Genomic DNA, 22,292 nt, shown 5'->3' with positions numbered 1-22,292 from the left:
CCATCAAAGATCTGATTGGGACCATCAATGTAATCACTATTGCTTTCTTTACCATTTTTGTTCATACAATTTTTATCTCTTTAGGAATTTGGTGACAGGCTCTGTTAGTCTGTTCCTCCCTTATTTGAAGGACAGGCCAAAGATCCAGTTTGGAAATGAGAAAGGAAGATTAGCAGGCAGCATTGGCTCCATTCATTGATCTCTTCCAGAGGCACAGAAACGGGATTCATGAAGATGTTGACAAGATTTCAAGTAGTTACCTTAGCTTTGTTGTCAAAGGGATTTTTACTCTCTTTAGGGGACCATAATTTTCTGAGGAGGGAGATTAAAATAGAAGGTGACCTGGTTTTAGGGGGCCTATTTCCTATTAATGAAAAAGGCACTGGAACCGAAGAATGTGGGCGAATCAATGAAGATCGAGGAATCCAACGCCTGGAAGCCATGTTGTTTGCTATCGATGAAATCAACAAAGACAATTACTTGTTGCCAGGAGTGAAGTTGGGTGTTCACATTTTGGATACATGTTCAAGGGATACCTATGCGTTAGAGCAATCACTGGAATTTGTCAGGGCGTCTTTGACTAAAGTGGATGAAGCTGAGTATATGTGTCCTGATGGATCCTACGCCATTCAAGAAAATATCCCACTACTCATTGCAGGGGTCATTGGAGGCTCTTACAGCAGTGTTTCCATACAGGTAAGATTCACCAATGCTATGCATAATGCACTGTTTCTCTTTGCTTTTATGTCTTGAAGGAACAAAAGGAGAATATCTCTATAACTTCATCAATGGAAGATATTGACATATATTTGTTAATTTCTATGGCTACTTTATAGTATATGCTCACACACATAATATTTCTCTAGCAATGAAAATTATTTAGAATCATACTGGTTAGATATTACAGCATAACAAAACTATCCCAAAACTGAATGGCTTAAAATAACAATTATTTATTATTAAAGTTTACAAGACTGCAGATCAGCTGGAGTGGAATAATCAAGGCTAGGTTAGCAGGGGATGGTTCTGCCCTGCCTCTCACGTTCTTCTCCAAATGCTGGCAACAATGTAAGAGAGTGCAAAGTCAACCACAGAGGCCTGTTCCAAACTTCTATTTACATTCCCTCTGCTAACATCCCAGTATGTCTTTCCCACAGTATGAGTTCACCAAGTTACGTGACAAAGGGTGTGGATATAAGGTAGAGTAATACTTAGAAGTCATTGAAGCAACCAACCACAATCACTAAACTCTATTTTGTTATACCTCATTTTTTTAAAACAATCTTTATTCACAGATAAATTATAACAGTTTCTCATGGTAAAAAACCTGAAAATGTATGCAGAGAAGCCAGATAATTACTACTAAAAAAAAAAAAGAAGAAGAAGAAAAAAAAATGAATCAGCACACAGTGTTAGCTAGATAAAAGCTGATAATTGGTTCTCATAATTTTGTTAGGGAAAGGAGAAACAGATTTTTCAGGCTTTTGCAGTGCTCACTTACAGAGTCATTAGGGACAGAATAAACTAAGGATTCATTTAGTTCAGCTCTCCAATTTTCCTGATCCCTAGAAAGGTGGTGGTGGTTGTTGTTGTGTGCCGTCAAGTCAGACCTGATGCATAGCAACTCTTCCTTGGATTTCTGAGGCGGTATCACTACAGAGGAAGCTCAAACCCACCAGCCACTCCTCGGAAGGAAGGTTGGGCAATCCTACTTCCGTAGTGATATCTGCCTCGGAAACCCAAGGAGGGGTCGCTATGAGTCGGGGCCGACTCCACGGCAAATAACAACAACAACATCACTACAGAAGTAGATTGCCCAACCTTCCTTCCACTAGAAAGGTTGGTTTCATTAAAAATCCCATAAGTAGATAAGATAGCCCAAGAAATAGAACTCACATAATTCTTTTGTGCTCTTTGACTACCTCATATCATTGCTACGTTAATTGAAGTTTATATTTTCTCTGTTGAGAGCACTAACGTATGTATGCATGTATGCAGAGAATATGTAATATGTAATAAAAGACCATAATGCTAAGAGTCATATACTATGAGTCCTAGTGAGTTGCTATAATCAAAGCCTCAAGCACTAAAGGAAGCCATATTATACTCATGTTGTCTTTATGTCACAAACCACTTAAATTGGCTCTGGCATTGGAATAACCTTATTTCTCTATCTCAGTTTCATGACATTTAGAATTCCATGTATAACTCTGCATTGTTCTAAATGAGCAATTTCAAATTTCTTTCCTTCTTTAGAGCATACACTCATATTATGAGTAATTAAGATAATTGGTTTTTCATAAACACCGTTTGACTTCATTAGCTAGATAGAAAATATTGCACATCTTAAAGCATATGTTAATTATGCCACTATTTTTATAGTTAGATCAGGAGAAATGGAACTTGCTATTGAGAAAAGAGAAGTAAGAATATGTCATACTTCAGTAATAATTTCACCAGATAAGTGCCAATCATTTTACAAATATTCATACCATTCCCAATACTATCACTAATAAAGAATTAAGTATATGTTTTTCTGACCATTGGTTTCCCCAGTATAATATGTGACACTCTACAACAGATATGTAAGTATCTTTTTACCTATTAGGTCCCTGGGTAGTACAAACTCAATTGAGTTTGTACTCAATTACTAACCTGAAGATTGACAGTTCAAACCCATCCAGTGGTACCATGGAATAAAGAAGACCTGGTGATCTGCTTCTGTGAAGATTACAACTAAGAAAACCCTGTTCTGCTCTCACAAATGAGGTTGCCATGAGTCAAAATCAACTTGACAGCAACAAGTTTATCCAAAGTAACTATCAAACCATGCCACGCAAATAGATTCTTTTTTTTTTTTTTTTTTGCCCATGTGCAAGGAGACAAAAACCTTGACAGAAGTAAAGGGATGAGCCTGAGAAAGAGATGGGAGGTTCCACTCCCTCCTCCATGGCCCCAGGTATCCAGACTGCTCAGGCTCTGAGTAGGTCACACAATGGCCCAAGACAAAGTAGAGCTGGGAGGTGGGGCCATTTGTCTTATACACTGACACCCAGGCACCCTTCCAAAGATCCATTCCCCACAGGATCTTGTTTCTAGTTAGCATCATGAATGAAAAGAGATATTACAGCTTCATATATTGAAGAAGGAAGATGTATTATCCCTTCAAAACAAAATCTGTCTTTTAATGAGAAATCGAAAAATAAATAGATAGATAAAATTAATCTTTAGCAATTAATTCCGAATAGTGAATTTAAGGCATTTGTGCACACTAAGGAAGGGAACATTTTAGGAGAGAAGATTTTCCTGGATGCCTCTCAAACTTACCTGTTCCTGCTTCTGTGATTTTGGTCTTATACCTTGGTGTCTCATAACCCAGGTGACAGGGTACAGCTGGGAGCTACACAGATCCATGCAAGTCAATCAACACTGCAATCCATTTTTAACTACTTTTGACTCCCTGTGTGTTTACTGAAAAGTATCTTTGCTTAAACTGAGCAGGGGGAAAAGAAGGTGAAGCTGTAGAAGAAACGTACTAATATGAATGCACCACATAGTTTTAAAAACACCTAGCATTATAGCATTCAGCCCCAAGCCAGAGCCCAGAGTTTTAAGACACAAAATTGCTTGTTGAGAGAGCAAGCTTTAGAGAATGATATTTGTGCATCCTCTCTTTTGTGGTTGGGTCAGTTTAGACGTTATAATCTCCCTGTTTCTGGCCTGGCTTGCTTTATCAGCCCAATTGCTTCACAAAGCGCTTTCTCTCCAGCTTCCTCTTCTTTCTTTATCCTCCCACTGAAGGAGAAGAATTCTCCAGGAAGTCAGCAGAGGAGATATCCCCTGCAGTGTTAGTTCATACAATAGGCAGTGTTTGCAGATAGGGAAAACTGCTTAAGATGGAGAATTCTTAATGATTGCTGGGTTAATCTTGTATCACCATTGATGAAGCCTTGGATAATTGTTTTCCCAACGTTCTTATTAAGTAAGTGAAACCACTCTGTGGTGGTCCCTTTTGTAAATCCTACTTTATTAGCAAATATACATGGGGTCTAGTCAAACACTTCAGTGAATAAGTTTATTTTCAAAGCATATCAAGACCGAATTGGGCTTTCTCTGTAAGTTTGCGATCCACCTACTTCAGGGAAAATAATAAGTATATGTTAGAGAAGAGAATCAGGTCAGTTGCCTTTAGCTTGGCAATTGCCTACATGGTACTTGTTTTGAAGCAGTGTTTATGCTTGTGCTTTTCAAATAGAATGTCATTAAAGTTCCTGAGTTATCCAGCCAAAATGTTCCTTGAACACTGCTCAGAGGATGTATCATTTCCTCAGTTTTTCTTCCTTAGCTGGAACAAAGTTTAGCTGGAACATGCTAGGTATAAGTTGACCCACTAATTGGTTAGGCCCTGAGGGTAAAAGTGAGCTCAGCAGCAAATGGAGATTTGGGTTGGGCTCCTAGACATGGCAGCAGGGAGCCTTAGGGAGGCCTTACTTTTCACTCTCTGGTGTACTCAGACCCTTTTTCAAAATTTCTGGCAACATCCACAACCCAGAAGTCTCTAAGAATTGAAGATGGTCATTATAACATAGGTTATCATGACATGGAATTGGACATGCACTGCTTACCTCATGTGCCAGAGAAGCATAACTCTTTAAATTAAATCCCTTGCTGGGTCACTGATTTTTCTCTACGTGGTATGAGGGGAGGAGCACATAGCGCACACCAGTAATTATATCTCCTCTTCATAAATTCCACAGTACTAAAGTGGCCTATCACTGCTCAATTTATATCAACCACTGCCCTTCTTCAAGATTGATTCCTTCTTTAAATTGACATACTTTGGGGATAAAAAACAAACAACTTCCTGCCATCAAGTTGGATCCGACTCATAGCAACCGCTCTTGGGTTTCTAAGGTGGTATCACTACGGAAATAGATTGCCCCATCTTCCTTCCGAGGAGTGGCTGGTGGGTTTCAACCACCAGCCTTCTGGTTAGCAGTTAAGTGCCTTAAGGATAGGTCACACATTATTTGCTAGTTTTATTGTAGGAGATTGGAAAAATAATGAAAACTTGGGGGTGCAAAGGCCTTTGCTTAGTTAGTTGACTCAAGTACTTGATGGACTCTCGAACAGAAAAATTTATACTTTTTCTGTAGTTAAATAAGTTGAATCTAGAGCAGAGATTCTCAACCTCAGTATCACCCACATTTTTAGCCAAATCATTCTTTCTTGGGAGGAACTCTGTGCACTGTAAAGTGCTTAGCATCTCCAGCCTCTACCCACTAATGGCAGCAGCATCTCTAGTAAATTGCCAAAAAATATGTCCATGTATTGCCAAATGACAAAGTTAAATCTCTTCCTCCACTGTGCACCACTGATCTAGAGCAAGGCATAATTAGGGCCAAAATAAAGAAGAATTCTAAGAAGTTAAAGAGACAACCTGGAAGGAGGGGATGTGAGTGAGCGAGTCCTTTGTCACGGGAGGTGTTCAAGCAAAAGCTGGCCTCAGTGTTAACAGAGATATAATTGAAAGAGTGAAACATTATTTTAGTAATGGAACTATACTCATTCAAGAGCCTTTCTAATTTTATAATTACATGTTGCTCAACAAGATACTCTACTATTAGGGTATGAGTGATTACAAAGAAAGTATCTAAAACACAAAGCAAAATAAATAACAGGCTGTTTTCTATCAAGATCACTTTAAAGCAGAAATTCAGCCAATTGTTACTTGACTTGATTATGATAGTAATTGTGTTAATTTGGTGAATCAAGCTTTTCAATTAGCTACATTTTACAACCAGGCATTCATATAACACCCCTTTTCAATTAGAAAATAAACACTTATCAAGCACATATAAGTTCAGCAAGAACACTATTGTGTGTAGACTGTGTGAGTGGAGAGAGTATAAAATAAAATTCAAAAGTAGTAGACATCCAACCTCTGAGGCATATATAAGAAATTAGGAAATGTCAAAGCATACATAAAACAGGTGCATGTGTAAGACCTGAGTGTTAACTGACTACATAAGATCTCAAAGAATAACAAAATAAGCAAAAAATAGTGGAGGTAAACAGGAAAAAGATTTTAGCTCTGTGTAAAAAGTACTAATTCACTGCCGTTGAGTCGGATCCTACTCATAGCAACCCCTCCTTGGGTTTCCAAGGCAGTATCACTATGAAAGCAGATTGTCCAACCTTCCTTCCAAGGAGTGGCTGGTGGTTTTGAACCACCAGCTTTCTGCTTAGCAGTCAAATGCCTTAGGCACTACTCCACCAGAGCTCCTGTAAAAAGTACACTTCCCTTTGAAGTCTCACGAGAAAGTTGCTTTTTCATATCCTACTGGATGACATCTTCAGCCTTTCATAAACAAAATGAAAACAGTTTTTCTTCCACTTGTAATATCATGTCCTCTACCTGCCTACCTGCCTTGCCAAATCTTATTCTCCTTCATTTCTCAGCTTATCCTCTGTCTCTTTTGAAAAGATTTCCTCAAGTTTCTACTACAAAAATATATAACTGTTACTACATTATTAAATATAATTATTCATCTTGCACATCTATTTTCCCCACCAAATTCTAAGCTCTTTGAGTTCAAGAACCACATCTTTTTGTTCTTTGTAATATTGACACTTAGAATGATGCCTCTAAGTAAATATGTTGAAAGTAAATATATTTTGAATGAACTGAAAGAGTTAACAGGATGATAACCCGCTACGTGTGCAAAAGGCTGAAAATACCTAAATGAATCTTGGATTGGGACCCACACCCAAGACTCACATATTCTAGATCAGTATGGATGTTCATAACCGAGAAATAAACATTTGCCTATGATGAGAAAGACAGATGAAGTAGCAAGGTGAGAAGGTGGGACAAAGATATGCCCATCTTCTCCACCTCTACTGCCTACATGTGCCACAAAAGATGGATGGATCTGAAAGAGCTCTAGAAGTTCCATTTCACTTGTTCTTAGACTAAAGTAGGTCTAAGTTCCCCAAGATCAACTATCCCAGAGAAGACTCTCTGAAATTCAAAATGGCACCCAAGGCCATTGCAGATGTGGTTAGAATTCTTGTTCTTTCTCTAACCCAACTCTATACATCCTCTGTGCACAAAGAATATGCAGAGTGCCTACTATATGCCAGACTCTGTACTTGGAACTAACACAAAAGAGAATGAATCGCCCTGTCCCCAAGAAAAGCACAGTGACAGCATTGGAAGTCCATTTATTAATCTTTCTAACCCTACTGTCTCTATCACTAGGAAAACCAAAAACCAAACCAACCCACTACCATCAAGTCTATTTTGACTCATAGCCACCCTCACTGGGTTTCCAAGGTGGTAAATCTTTCCAGAAGTAGATTGCCCATCTTCCTTCCATGGAGTGGCTGGTGATGAGTTTGAATAGGCAATCTTCTGGATAGCAGTCAAATGCATTAGGCACTGTACCACCAGAACTCCTTATCACTAGGAACCAAACCAAATCAAACCCACTGCCATCGAGTCAGTTCTGACTGGTAACGACTCCCATTGGTTTCTGAGGCTGTAAATCTTCACAGAAGTAGATTGCTCCACTTTCTTTGTACAGAGTGCCTGGTGGGTTTGAACCTCCAGCCTTCTGGTCAGCAGTCAAATGCCTTAGGCACTGTGCCACCAGAGCTCCTTATCACTAGGAAAGTAGGGGAAAATGCTTTTAGGGAGCTTAATATTGCAAATACAAAGATTATAGCAGGCTAATTCATAGCTATACATTTTTAGAGTGTGTCTCCTGAAAAATTTCAACACAGTGATTAAAATCTCTGGATTCAAACTGACTAGAATTTAATTAACTCCTTGTCTTAGGTCCCGAGGGCTTCCATAGCAAAATACCAAAAAGTCTGTGGCTTGAAAGAATAAAAATTTATCTCTCACAGTTCTGTAAGCTAGAAGTTTGAATTCAGGGCATCGGTCATGTCGCTTCCTTCTGAGAGAGAATTGTCCCAGGTTTCTCTCCTTGTTTCTGATGGCTGCTGGCAATCCTTGGCATTCCTTTGCTGCTTATAGATGCATGGTGTCTGTTTTCCCTCTGTGTGTGACTCTGTTTCTGTGTCTGTCCATCTCTTTATCAACCACTACACTGAAGGAATTAGGATTAGGACCTACCCTACTCCACTATGATTTTTGGCTTAACTGATAACATCTGCAAAGGAAAACCCTATTTTCCCAAACAAGGTCACATTAATTGGTGCAAGGGTTAGGATTTCAACATACATTCTGAAGGGGACACAATGCAATTTATAAAATTCCTCATTCCATCTTTCCTCATGTCTAATTCCTCATTCCGTCTTTCCTCACATCTAAAATAGGTTATTGGGAGCTGTGGTGGCATAGTGCCTAAGGCATTTGACTGTTAACCAGAAGGCTGGTTGTTCAAACCCACCAGGTACTCCTCGGAAGGAAGAATGGGCAATCTACTTCCATAGTGATACTGCCTCGGAGACCTAAGGAAGGGTTGCTATGAGTCTGATGCAACTTGACAGCAGTGAGCTTTTTTTAGTAAAATAGGTTATTATGGGAATTAAGTCAGAAAATATATTAAAAACAGTAAAAATAGTGTCTCACATAACAATAAATACTCAATAATTTAGTAGATACTCTCATCTGTTAGCCCTTTTTTCTTTCTTTCTTCCTTCTCTCCTTTCTTTGTAATTTCTACACCTCCAACCCAGGAGGAATAGTTCCAAAAAGAACTAAGGCTCATAAAGGGCCAACACCCAGTTCAACTTTCTATCACTTCACAAGCAGCAGAATCAGCATTAGAATCCCCATAGTTTGCCACCTACACTGCTGTCCCTGTCACCACCTCACATAGTCTAAACTTCAGAAAAACCTGACTCAGAAGTTACCTCAGATGGAATCTTTTATTATTTCCTTCCCAGAGTTTTCTTTTTAAAGCAATCTCAAAAAGCTGATTGTTTTGAAGCCTCCCTCCATTGCTCCTGCCTCCTTGCCTCTCAGAAGGGACAACATTGTTCTAAGACTTCACAGCAGTGAGGAGGCAACAGCAACAGCGATTAACAAACGCATTTGTTAACATCAAGTTTCATCGTAGAAATTTCTTACCAAACGTATTTTTTACCTTTTGCTTTGGGGTTAATTTGTTCCTTAATTAATTCCTCTTCTGTAATGTATTTTATTCAGATACTACTCTTGTGAAAAATAAGGGGATGGCATCAGGACCACTTTTCACAGGGCAAAGAATGGCACCGTGCCTATGAACCAGGCTTATATTGCAGGTCACGTGCCTATGATGAAGGTTGTAGAATGAGAAAAAAGAATATGGACATCACAGATACCAAAAACTCACTGCCGACGAGTTGGATCCAAATCATGGCAACCACTCCTTGGGTTTCTGAGGCAGTATCACTATGGAAGTAGATTGCCCAACCTTTCCTCCGAGGAGTGGCTGGTGGATTTGAACCACCAGCCTTCTGGTTAGCAGTCAAATGCCTTAGGCATTATTTCACCACAACTCCCTCACAGATACCAGAAAGTGTATTATAGTGTGATTATAGATTAATAACCACCCCACTGCCATTTAGTTGATTCTGACTCTTAGGAACTCTATAGGACAGAGTAGAACTGTCCCATAGGGTTTCCAAGGCTGTAACCCTTTATAGAATCAGACTGCCTCATGTTTCTCTGGAGAAGAGAGTCACTGGTAGGTTCAAACTGTTGCCCTTTTAGTTAATAACAGAATGCTTTAACCACTGTGCCACCAGAGGTCCCTTCAATTCTTATAAGGCTCAATATTTTAATACGGAAAGAGCCTACTCTTAGCAGTTTATAATAATGAAAGTCCATCTATTTAATGTAGTAGAAGTTCTTTTTTTTACTGCTCTAGGAAAAATGCACTAAAAAACATAAGAGTATTTTTCCAATTAGCGGACTTTGGGAATTTAAGAACAGTGTTCCCAAAACACCTGCAGTTAGACACTAAACTAACATTGATACTGCAGGCGGTATATCAGTGGGACTTAGAACACTAAAATTGTGGTGTCGCTATTTTTGACATTGCCACCTGGTATATTATGGAAATCCCTCTGTTACTAGTGACAAAGCCTTGATTCTTGCCAGCTATTTGATTTTATATTCCAATAGAGTGAACTGCAACACAAGGGGAAATAAAGAAAAGCAACGTCTTCAAAAATTATATTCCAAACATAGACCAGATTTCTTGCCAAGTGGTCATGAATTCACTCAGAATGGCGAAGCATATTGAGATATTTGCCATCATTAATAAAGCTGAATTTGCAGGGCACGCATTCCAGTGCCTGCTTGGTTCCTTCCAGGCACTGTGCCTCCAATTTGGGTGGCTGCCCTCAAGTTCACAATGAGGCCTCATGGAATACAAACCAAGCAATTAGCCCTCCTAATGTAAAAACAGATGTGATTGAACACAGGATCTACAGTTTGTTAAGAATGTTTCTATAAAAAAGTAACTTCCCATTGAAATCAAAAAATACATATATGCATTAAGCATATGCTACCTATGTTTACACAGTAGTTTTAAGAAATATCATAAATATCATTAAAGAAATGCAACAACCAACATAGGTTGGTGCCAGCCAGTGAATTTCAAGAGTTCTCATAACAACTTAACTGACTCTCACTGGAGAAAGTTGGTTGTTACCTTTTCTAAGATACTTCTAGGAATTTACAAGTACTTCAGCCTTTCTATAGGAGCTCTGGTGACATAGTGCCTAAGGCATTTGACTGCTAACCAGAAGGCTGGTAGTTCAAAACCACCAGCCACTCCTTGGAAGGAAGACTGGGCAATCTACTTCTGTAAAGATTTACCGCCTCGGAAACCCAAAGCGGGTCACTAAGAGTTGCAATGGACTCGATGGCAGCGAGTTTTCAGTCTTTCTACAGTCTCTAACTACCATTGTTATTTATGCCTCTTTCCAAGATAGATTCAAGGTGACCTATAATAACATAGAGAGGAGAACAAAATTAAAACATAGGTACTTGAGTAATTGGTGACAACCAAATAAAATAGTTTTAAATAGGCTCAGATATCCTTTCCTTTAAACTCCCAATTTTGACATTTCCTATTATTACTTATGCGGTGTTATGTGGGTTACCTAGTCCCTGGACTTAAAGAACTCACAGCTTACATCAGAATGAGTATTTTCTCCATTTGCTTCCTCTTGCCTGACTTTCTTTTTAAGTTGATGTCATCCATTGTAGTCTGTTCATAAAAAACATAATTTTGGCCATGTTATTTCCTTAATTGAAAATCGTTAATGGCTTAGCATAACACATAAAATGTTTTATAGTCTAGTCACAGACCCTCCATTCCCCCATAAATGTCAGATTACTCAATAAGCAAGGTAATTACAGGCTTCTTTCTGCTTACTAACTAATCTGTAGTGAACAATTTCAGGTTTTTTTCACCACATCAAAGTTTCTGCTTCTAGGTATGGTTGACATCTCTCTCTCTTCCAACCCCACTAATCCGTAGTGAACAGTTTTACACCCGTGTTGAAGTAATGAGCAGTTAACAAGGAAACTATGAATAAAACAGTTGTGTTTGTTAAAATAAATGGTCTGTATTCCTCTGTCCTAAATTATTGTCACAGGATCTCAGAATTAATAATAATAATCATTAAAAACAACAACAACAAAAAAATTAGGCTATAGCCCTCACCTGCCCCAGATGTACCCAATGCTTTTTAACCTCTATTTAAAAACCAACTAGGATAAGGAATGCATTTTTTTTTTTTTAATTGATAAAGGTATCTCTGCTATGTTATAGTTATACAGGTGACCTCAGGAGCTACGGAAAAAAATATTTTTTGTTTTGTTTTGTTTAACTTGTGGCTCTATTAAACCTCAAGAGGCACTGCTGAAAATAAATATCCCAGGTGCTAGAAGAAATATTTCTAACATGTCTTTTGCTATCAAGTCACCCTGGGAGTCATGCTTTTGCAGGTGTTGCCAGCAAATACAAATGTACTCCAGACCAGATATGACACAGGCATTTTGATCCCATTGTCAGCGACTGGAACTCAGACCAGTTCAGTTCCGTGATTGCTCTTGAAACTTAACTCATGAGGAAAAAGGGAGCAGAGAGCAGATGCAGACATATCAGTGGGCAAAATTCCTTCTTGATAGTCTTGTAAGTGCTGCTAAATCTGTGTGGAAACAATCAGAGTTATTCCTGAGACAGTGCCTTGTGCGTAAGGCAGCAAGTCAGGTACTTGTTGAATGTGAAGTGGCATTTTGATGATGAGAAACCTGACATCTCGTACATTACTGGTCTGCTGAAATAATGTGAACCAAGGAATCCTCTGTGGTCTGCATATAATTCCAGCCCCAATGATGAGATACAAAAATGCCAAAATGGATAAAGTCCCTTAGTCTCAAATAAAGAAAATGAGTGTCAGATGACCTGGGTTACAAACACAAGTGTTGAGTGCAAGGATTCCAAGAGAGGGTTAAGGTGAAAGTTATGATTTCTTTGAGCTATTTATGAATATTTCTGCCATGATAAGGTGTCCTCTGTCTGGAATATCAATGCAAAATTGTTAGGACTGACTCCTAATGCTGTTGAATAGAAATGGCAATAGTGATGGATTATTGACCAGAGCTTTTGGGACTATTGTATGTAAGTGTTGGTGACTTCTGCAGAATGTACTGAGTAAACTGAAATATGCTGTACTCCATTATATGATTTCCTAAATCAAGACTTGTCCTGGGCCCTCAGGCATGAGCTGCAGTCACTAATTTTATGCAAAACATTCCCAGATGTGCTGTAGTTAGTGTGGCAAAAATATAAAATAAATTTCTTTTACATGAGTAATCCTTTCTGGAATAACAATATGATTGGCAACCTTTATGGGCAGATAATTCATGTGATGTGAACAGCTTGAATTCCTCAGGCAATTTCTCAACTATATACCACCTCCAGTTCTAGTTTAAAATATGAGCTAATCTGGGATTTTGTACGCTAATAGTGTAACTTGATCAATCTGAATAGGAAGGTCACTGAGGTCTCTTAACATTGCAACTTCTAGAATTTGCTATATTGTTATAACCTGAGCTGTGAGGTAGCATTTAGTCCAAAGTGTCAGCACCAGTGGTTTGCTTCCAGCCTTACATATAAGCATTTAACTGGAAGAACTAAACAAAGCATTCAGCACTGCATATGTGATAAAATAATTGAAGATATAGCTTTTTCTGAGAAAAGTATCCCAAAGAGAGATGTGACCAGCACGGAACACAAAGGCAAAGACATAGAAGTGATTATTGAGTCTCCTACAGTTTTTTTGTTTTTTGTTTTTTGTTTTTTGTTTTTTAATGTATATAGTTCAGCTCTGTGCATAGGATTGTTCTTGGAAAATAAGCATTTGATGCCTCTTTGCCATCTGGAATTTTTGTAACTAAGCATACCCACTGCTGTCAAGTTGATTCTGACTCATAGCAACCCTATAGGACAGAGTAGAACTGCCCCATTAGGGTTTCCAAGGCTGTAAGTCTTTAGGGAAGCAGCTGCAGAGCAGCTGGTGAGTTCAAACCAACTTTTTTTGGTTAACAAAAAAGTGCTTTAATCACCATGACACCAGATCTTCTTAGCTAAGCATACGTCCATATCACAACCAGGTATTGTTCACTTGAATGTAAACTCAGTCTTTAAAGCAATTAAGACTCAGAAGCCAGTATCGTTGAAAGTTTTGAAAATATCCTCATGACAGAAGTCACATAGTGGGAAACTTATTTCTGGTAGACTGTGAACTTGCATAGTCCTTTTTGACTTCTATTGAAAATTTATTTGGCATTGTGTCACCACAAAAAGAACAGAGCTCACGTTTGATGTAAGTACATCATAGGTATCATGTGCTCTCTCCAGAGTGGGGATAGTGACCACAGCATTGATGTGGAAACTCACAAAGTGACTCTGAAATTTCCTATTTACATTCTCTTTTTTCAGAACATCAAAATAATAGTGGGCTACCTGAGATCTTTTCTATACTCTATACTCTTTTGCTCCCATGATCAGAGCATCAATAGAATGATGCAGGATACATGAAATCCTAAAAGGAAACATTCTCATGATGTGCTAAAAGAGAGAGAGAGAGAGAGAAAGAGAGAGAGAGAGACTTCCAAATAAATTGATTTTTAACTCAAAATTCCCATCAGGGAATAAGGATGATTTGGATGTCTACAGTAGGGTCACTCCATAATCAGCTATTGATGGTGAGAAAGTTAAAGTTTTATAGAATTCCCAAAGCAAGACTAATAACATTTTAGCAACTGATGTAACCTCTGAGTGTGTGGTTGCTATGTGTCTTGTACATAATGCATTTGTCTCCAGAAAACATAATCTTACCAGCAGCCCTTCATACGAGTTCCTTTGGTGAAGCCTGTTGTCTTTGTTACCTGTTGTTGTTGTTGTTGTTCTGTGCCGTCGAGTCGGCCCCGACTCATAGCGACCCCTCCTTGGGTTTCCGAGGCAGTATCACTACGGAAGTAGGATTGCCCAACCTTCCTTCCGAGGAGTGGCTGGTGGGTTTGAACCACCAGCCGTCTGGTTAGCAGGCAAGTGTCTTAGCCACTATGCTACCAGAGCTCCCTAGTCTACCATAACAGAAATACCACAAGTGGGTGGCTTGAAAGAACAGAAAATTCTTTTCTCACAGTTCAGGATGCTAACAGTATGAATTCAAGGTGTGGCCTGAATTCCAGGGAAATCTCCCTCTTGTCTATTTCAGCTTCTAGTAGCTTTCAGTAATCCTGGAGTTTCTGGGCTTGTGGTATGCATCTGTCTCCATCATCTGTCTTCCTCTTCCTCCTGTGTGTGTCTCTGCATCTATTCTGCTCTTTCTACAACTCAAAGTGATTAGGTTTAGGATCCTCCCACACTGGTATGGTGTCATTAACATAACAAAAGAAAAACCCTGTTTCCAAACAGGACCATATTTATAGGTATAGGTGTTAAGAGTTCAACACATATTTTTGGAGAACATAATCCTTAATCCATAACACCTACCTTCATAAAACCTACCTACCAAGTAGTTTGAGTACTAAAGCTTTAAGTATAAGGTCCTTATTTGTTTTTCCTTAAAACAAAAAGGCCATTTTATAGCCTTAAGGGAATTGATTCAATAGCTAGATCCAATTGGTATAATATTGACTTCCTTCCAGTTTTGTATACTCACAGTTACAGAGTGATGATTTGGAGAAATTGGTTTTAATTGTATGGAAATCTTGGCTGCTGATTTCTAGAAATCTAAATCAATTCTCTGGCGCAAGGTCACTTCATTTTGAGATCTGATTAGTACAGGACCCACATTGTGCAGCAAATTATGTATTAGTGTTTCAGAGTAGCGTGACACGCCCTGTCAGTAGCCAGATTTTTGTTTTGCACGGAAGTCTATCCTTGTAATAGAAAAGGGTGCATTGTAGAGCAGGAAACTATCAATTCATTCCTTTAACAAACACTGTGGAGCACCTTCTACTTGACATTGGGAATACAGAGCTCAATGAGGCATATTCCCTGCCCTTAAAATGTTTTGCTTCAGTGGAGGAATTAGTGAATGACTTAGAAATCACCACACACTTTGCTTAGTATCATTGCAGAAATACATAAAGGAGTGGAAGAGGCTCAGAGAATGGACACACAGTCAGCCTGAAGTGAGGGGCCAAGAAAGGCAAGATAGGGGATACTATCATATTTATTTCCTTATTACTTTTACATTCTCATGTTTTACTTCACAAACATGTCCTCCTTTTTCTAGAATAGGTTGTTGTCTTCTCATTAAATACACATACACAAATATGTAACTATCCTTTTTATTTATTTATTTTTGTAAGTATCCTTAAATGAGTAGAAACACCCACTGTTTCATTCTAGCCCACCATCTTCCCAGACAGGCAACAGCTCATTGTGCCCCTTTCCCGGTGCAGAGAATCTTTTCCACAGAGCTATCATTCTATGTCTAGTCCTTCCCTTGTAGTCTGCCTTGTTTGTAAACTCTTCTAGACCCCCTGGAGACATAGACATGAGACCTCAGGATCCTATTAGTCAAAAGACACAAACTTTTTTCTTAAGCAGCTTCTCATTACCTCCACTCCTCTGGAAGAAGAAAGTTTCAGCAGGTTAGGATCCTTTCACCATGTGATGCCAGAAAATAACGTCTCTGGGCATTTTTCAGATCCTTTCATTTACTGTCTTCCTAAGGGGTTCCGAGCCTGATGAATGTAACTTCAAGATGAGAAAATTAGAGTATCAAGAAGTGACGGCGTCTCCAGTGCTACCCAGAAATTCGGTAATCGAGCCCAGCCTGTGCACAGCAGACAGGGCTCTTATCACCAGCGCTGCCATGGCACATAAATCCACTCAAAGACAAGCATTCATTTCAGAAGTAATGATAGTACCAGTTCAGTGCCACTTCAGTTTCAATCAGGATGAGTAAACAAGCAACACTTTTAGGTTCAAATGACTCAGTAAAGGCCAGGGTCTCCTGGTCCTGAGAAAAGAAGAGAGAGACTTTTCTATCTAGACTTCATCCAATCATTCCCATTCCCTCAAAACCACATATCTTAGAATATAAAAAGTCTTTACCAGACACAAAAAAGATTTGGGTTCTAAATTTGTATTACATCATATGTTAAGTGCCAGAATTGCTAGCTGTTCCACTTGTGGTTAAGTGAGAGGCACCAGGATTCAAAAAGATTATAGAAAACATTTTTTGGTAGCTCTGGACTACATCAAGTGTTGGTTTTAATAGCAGGCCAGATCTCCAAGAACATGCTGTGTGTCTGTGTATGAACTTGGCTGCTGGTGTCATTGCCAGATGAAATGATGATTAATTAGGACTCAGATGTCAGTTGTCTTATGTTGCTTGTGCTCTTTGCTAACAGCTGCCTGTCTCAAGCTGTGCTTCCTACATGTCAAATATAAACCTGAAACTGCAATTTCCAGAAGGGAAATTTCAAAGTACTCTGAATTAGAATTGGAATATTCAGTGTGCTTCTAATTAAAGTGCACTTAGTACATTATATAATCTAACTAAAGTCAATATAGAGATAGATATTTTCAGATATTTGAGGTAGCCAGGAAAAATAAAAACAAATTTATCATTCGATATATATATAATCTGGTTAGATATTTATAAATATAGTTATGCAAATACTGTTAATTATGCACAAAATGCTCCTTGAAAAACTGATTTCACTTTCCTATGTTTATGCTATAGTAAATAAAAACAGTGAAACAGGGGCAATTAAATAAATTTTAAATTTTGAATCATGAACATTTTCAAGTAGGTGGTTCTTTCTTAAAAAGTTTCTCAATACATCCTTTTTAGATTTTGAATCAAAAATACCATAAGAATAGCGTTTGTGGTGGTAACATTTCATGTAGTCCAAGAAAGAAAAAACAAATATTAAAAAAGAGAGAGAAAAATAGAAAATGTTAGTCAAGCTTTTCAGGAGTTTAGACAGCTACATGCCTAAAGTTTGGGGTGGACCAAATAGAATTTATGGGTTTGTTTTGTTTTTGGCTTTTTTTTTTTTTCCTTAACCTAGATAATAGGAGCTCTGGTAGCATTGGGCCTAAGGCAGGTGACTGCCAACCAGAAGGCTGGTGGTTCAATCCCACCAGTCACTCCACAGAAGAAAGGTTGGGCAATCTACTTCCAGTGATACCAATTCGGAAGCCTAAGGAGGGGTCGCTAGGAGTTAGGTCTGACTTCAGGGCACATAACAACAACAACAAAGATAGTAAGTGTCTAATTTGGACTGTCCATGTGGCATACAGGTTCCCAATAAATGCTTTCAGAGATTGCCATTGTTAACAAAAGAGGAGGAAGTGGGAATCAGGTAACACCCAGGCTCTTCCTAGAGTGCAGCCAAATAGTCTAAAGACTGAGTTTGGCCAATTAACTGTGGTTCATTATTTGCCTAAGCTATACTGGACCCCAACTCACCAAGAAAGTCACCTCATTATGGACAACTGAACTGGATTTGTCTCAGTTCAAGGTCTAGCATAAATTTTAGAAGGGAGTGAGGGGTGCCCTTATTTCTCTACAATGCCCTTTGCCAGAGCAACCAGCTGCAACCTGCTCCCAAATAGTCAAAATATAGTCCCCAAGGAAGTATCTCAAGAAAAACTATCCAGAAACAGGAGCTAGGTGTAAGGTCCTTTGCCTCTGAGTTTCTGAAAAAGAATACTTCCTTTCTCCTTCCCCCAGGTGGCAAACCTGCTACGGCTCTTCCAGATCCCTCAGATAAGCTACGCGTCCACCAGCGCCAAACTCAGTGACAAGTCGCGCTACGATTACTTTGCCAGGACAGTGCCCCCCGACTTCTACCAGGCCAAAGCCATGGCTGAGATCTTACGCTACTTCAACTGGACCTACGTGTCCACCGTTGCCTCGGAGGGGGACTACGGGGAAACCGGGATCGAGGCGTTTGAGCAGGAAGCCCGCCTGCGTAACATTTGCATCGCCACTTCGGAGAAGGTGGGCCGCTCCAACATCCGCAAGTCCTACGACAGCGTGATCCGCGAACTGCTGCAGAAGCCCAATGCGCGCGTCGTGGTCCTCTTCATGCGCAGCGATGACTCCCGGGAGCTCATCGCTGCAGCCAGCCGTGCCAACGCCTCCTTCACCTGGGTGGCCAGCGACGGCTGGGGCGCGCAGGAGAGCATTGTCAAGGGCAATGAACATGTGGCATATGGCGCCATCACCCTGGAGCTGGCCTCGCAGCCCATCCGCCAGTTCGACCGCTACTTCCAGAGCCTCAACCCCTACAATAACCACCGCAACCCCTGGTTCCGGGACTTCTGGGAGCAGAAGTTCCAGTGCAGCCTCCAGGGCAAGCGGAACCACCGGCACGCCTGCGACAAGCACCTGGCCATCGACAGCAGCAACTACGAGCAAGAATCCAAGATCATGTTTGTGGTGAATGCTGTGTACGCCATGGCCCACGCCCTGCACAAAATGCAACGGACTCTCTGTCCCAACACCACCAAGCTCTGCGATGCTATGAAGATTCTGGACGGGAAGAAGTTGTACAAGGATTATTTGCTGAAAATCAACTTCACAGGTAAGCCACCAGCCTTAACCATCTTCTATAATGCAAACGAAGCGGGTGGAAATATATATATACTATTTTCTCCTATGCCAGAATGCTAAGCCCTAAGCCAGCCTTGAATATAAGCACAAAAATTACCTGCCAGCATTTTTGCACCAATTTGCACTCATCTCAAAATCCCAGATTACTTCCACTGATATCTCTAAATATATTTTAAGGTTGGGCAATCTACTTCCATAGTGATACCACCTCAGAAACCCAAGGAGCGGTTGCTATGATTTGGATCTGACTTAATGGCAGTGCGCTTGGTTTTTATTATGATACAAATGAATACACACACACACACACACACACATACATATACTTGGGGGCTATATAAGCCAAAAAAAAAAAAAATTATCCCCCAAATATATATGTATCCCTAAAATGAATAAATAAACCTGTGCATGTATGTGTATCAAATATATATAGCCACAGGAATCAAATGCGTCTGTTCCCAACCCAGAAACCATTGTTTCTGAGCCATAAGAAAAGATTCAAACTATTAAACAAATGCTCCAAGATACAATAGGATGGCTCTTGGACGTTCTTACTAATTTTTGAATGACTATCTTGGCTGGTACACTCTGAAAACGAAAGGCTCCCTAGACTGGCCCAATGGCCCCACTGTGGTAGTGTCCAAGTGTGGGCCATGCTACATTTGCTCTCTTTATTGTTGTTGGCTGCAAAATATGACACATGCAGTACAGGCATTGAATCTTCTTTAGCAAAATTAGTGACTGTCTAAGGAACATCAACTGCCAAGCCTGCCTTGTGGGTGATTTGAGCAAAAGAATCGCGTAACTTTCACGGTAGATGGGAGAAAAAAGGCACTGCTTTCCCTGAGCCTGATGGGGATAAAAGGGAAAAATACTCAGACTGTGGTGATTTCCAGGAATTTAAGTTTATTGCTTCTGCTATACAGAAACATTTCTATAAAGGTATTAAGGGTTGTAGATTTTTTGCAGATTAAGAAATGACGCTTTTTCTGTTTTTCTGTGAGCCTGAGTATAAGCAACTTGAAGACTGGTGGAAACAATTCTAATACAGTAATGAACACTTAAAGGTGTATTCAAAGTGGATTTGCTGTCTCTCAATTATTTCTAAATACTGTTTAAATATTTCTAACTATGGTAATCCATTTAAGTGAATTACTAACATGAAAAGCACAAATTCTTGAAGTTTACAATGTCAACTAAGGTACACTCATGAAAGTAATGGTTCTGGGGACTACAGCTTAATCCCAAACTGTAAAAACCAAACCAACCAAACCCATTGCCATCAAGTTGATTCCAACTCATAGTGGCCTTGTAGGACAGAGTAAAACTGTCCCATAGGGTTTCCAAGGCTGTAAATCTTTACAGAAGCAGACTGCATCATCTTTCTCCCATGGAGCGGTAGGTGCAAACCACCAAACTTTTGATTAGCAGCCTTAACCACAATACCTTAACCACAGCACCTTCCAGAGCTCCTTAAACCATAAAAAGTAAGTAGTATTATTGGTCACAAAAGATCATTGATGCCAAAAACATAATGGTAAAATGCTTTCATTCACCTAAATTGCTAATAATCTCCCATACCACTGGGGCATCATTCTAGTTTGCACAGTATTTTTCAATTAACTTATTATCTAAGACCTAAAATTCATACACTCAACCCATACTATTTGGATCAAGTAGCAGTTCTCACATTTTCCTTATTGGTGGTTCTTCAGAAGTCAAATGGCCTGGTAGCAGTTAGAGAGGAACCCATGACCATTGGCTCCTATTCCAGAATTCTAACTTCTAAACCAGCCTTGAAAATAAGCACAAATATTACCAGCCTTCATTTTTGCACATCCTTTTTCCTTCATCCCCCCAACAGAGGTGAAAAGTAATGGAAAACAGTTATATCGATGTTGCCCTCTATTCATCCATGGATAACCACCTCCTACTACTGACTATTGAAAGTGGTGAAGATTAAACTTTTTGTGCCTTGTATTCCCACAGGTGTATTCCATATAGAAGAAACAAAAACATGTAAAAATAATAACCAGTCAGCATTCATCTCAAAATCCCAGATCAGTTCCCACTGACATCTTCAGAAAATAAGAATGGATTCTAGAGTCAGTTAAAAAAAAAAAAAAAAGAATGGTTAAAGTATTTGAGTCCTATTGAATATTTTTACTCTAAAAACAAATGATCAGTTACCTGTAAACAGCACCCACAGTGCGTTTAATTCTTAAAGATGAATAAGATATATTAACACACGCCCCACTTCAGACTACTCTTCAATAATCATTTACCCTTATTCACAACATCTATTAATTAACTACAACATCTATTAATTAACTTTGCTATTCTAGTTCATTCCTAACTCCTTAAAATATGAATATGCAAATATGTCCACACATGAGCAGCTAAAATAAAGGAAACTATTAGATTTCATAGAGCCCTTGTGAAGTGTTTTATGTAACAGAACTTTTTTTTTTTATTCCACTGACTGTTGAGTCTTAAGTGACAAAGAAAAGTGGAGAAATAAGGCCATTGTTTGAATAAATGAAACAAAAGTATTTTCTTTTTGCCTGTCTTGTGCAATCACAGGTTTCTGTTTTACAATTTGGTTTGACTGTGCAGATCTAAATACAAAGTGCTATTTTAGCCTTCTCAATTTGTCAGACATTACCAGTCATTCTCCATCTCTGAAGAGCAGGAGGGCAGAAAATGCATTTAAGCTACAGAAAAGAGAGGGAATTTAGAACAGCCACAGCATAAACATTTCTTAGCAGAGAGAACTGGACAAGAAAACACATTACTATGAGAGGGTATCAAGATGATTAATTAGCTAAATATGTACATTAAAAAAATTAATGGGAGAATTGACTATAAGAATCTAGCACTCTGCTGGTAGGAAAATATAAATACATAAATAAACAAACCAATGGAATAGAATGCAATTTTGAACTTATCAAAAAAAAACCAGATTCACTGCCATCGAGTCAATTCCGACTCATAGCAACCCCTTTTGGGTTACCAAGGCAGTAAATCTTTAAAGAAGTAGATTGCCCAGTCTTCCTTATGAGGAGTGGCTGCTGGGTTTGAACCACCAGACTTCTGGTTAAAAGTCAAATGCCTTAGGCACTGTGCCACCAGAGCTCCTTTTTGACCTTACAGTATTACAGTAACCTAAT

General features: G+C 39.2%; 1 protein-coding gene across 1 annotated transcript in view; it reads left to right on the top strand.

The window, feature by feature from the left end:
• Window positions 1-228: 228 nt before the first annotated feature.
• Window positions 229-22,292, top strand: part of GRM3 (glutamate metabotropic receptor 3) — an 87,882-nt gene continuing 65,818 nt past the window's right edge. The window contains exons 1-2 of the mRNA XM_007956631.2: window positions 229-696; window positions 18,241-19,096. Of these exons, the coding sequence (XP_007954822.1) occupies window positions 229-696; window positions 18,241-19,096 (1,324 nt within the window). The remainder of the gene's footprint in view (window positions 697-18,240; window positions 19,097-22,292) is intronic.

Source organism: Orycteropus afer, unplaced genomic scaffold (genome assembly GCF_000298275.1).
Source record: "Orycteropus afer afer isolate SDZICR_OR568_19922 unplaced genomic scaffold, OryAfe1.0 scaffold00644, whole genome shotgun sequence".
NCBI lineage: Eukaryota > Metazoa > Chordata > Mammalia > Tubulidentata > Orycteropodidae > Orycteropus > Orycteropus afer.
This window is presented reverse-complemented; position numbering and strand designations above follow the sequence as displayed.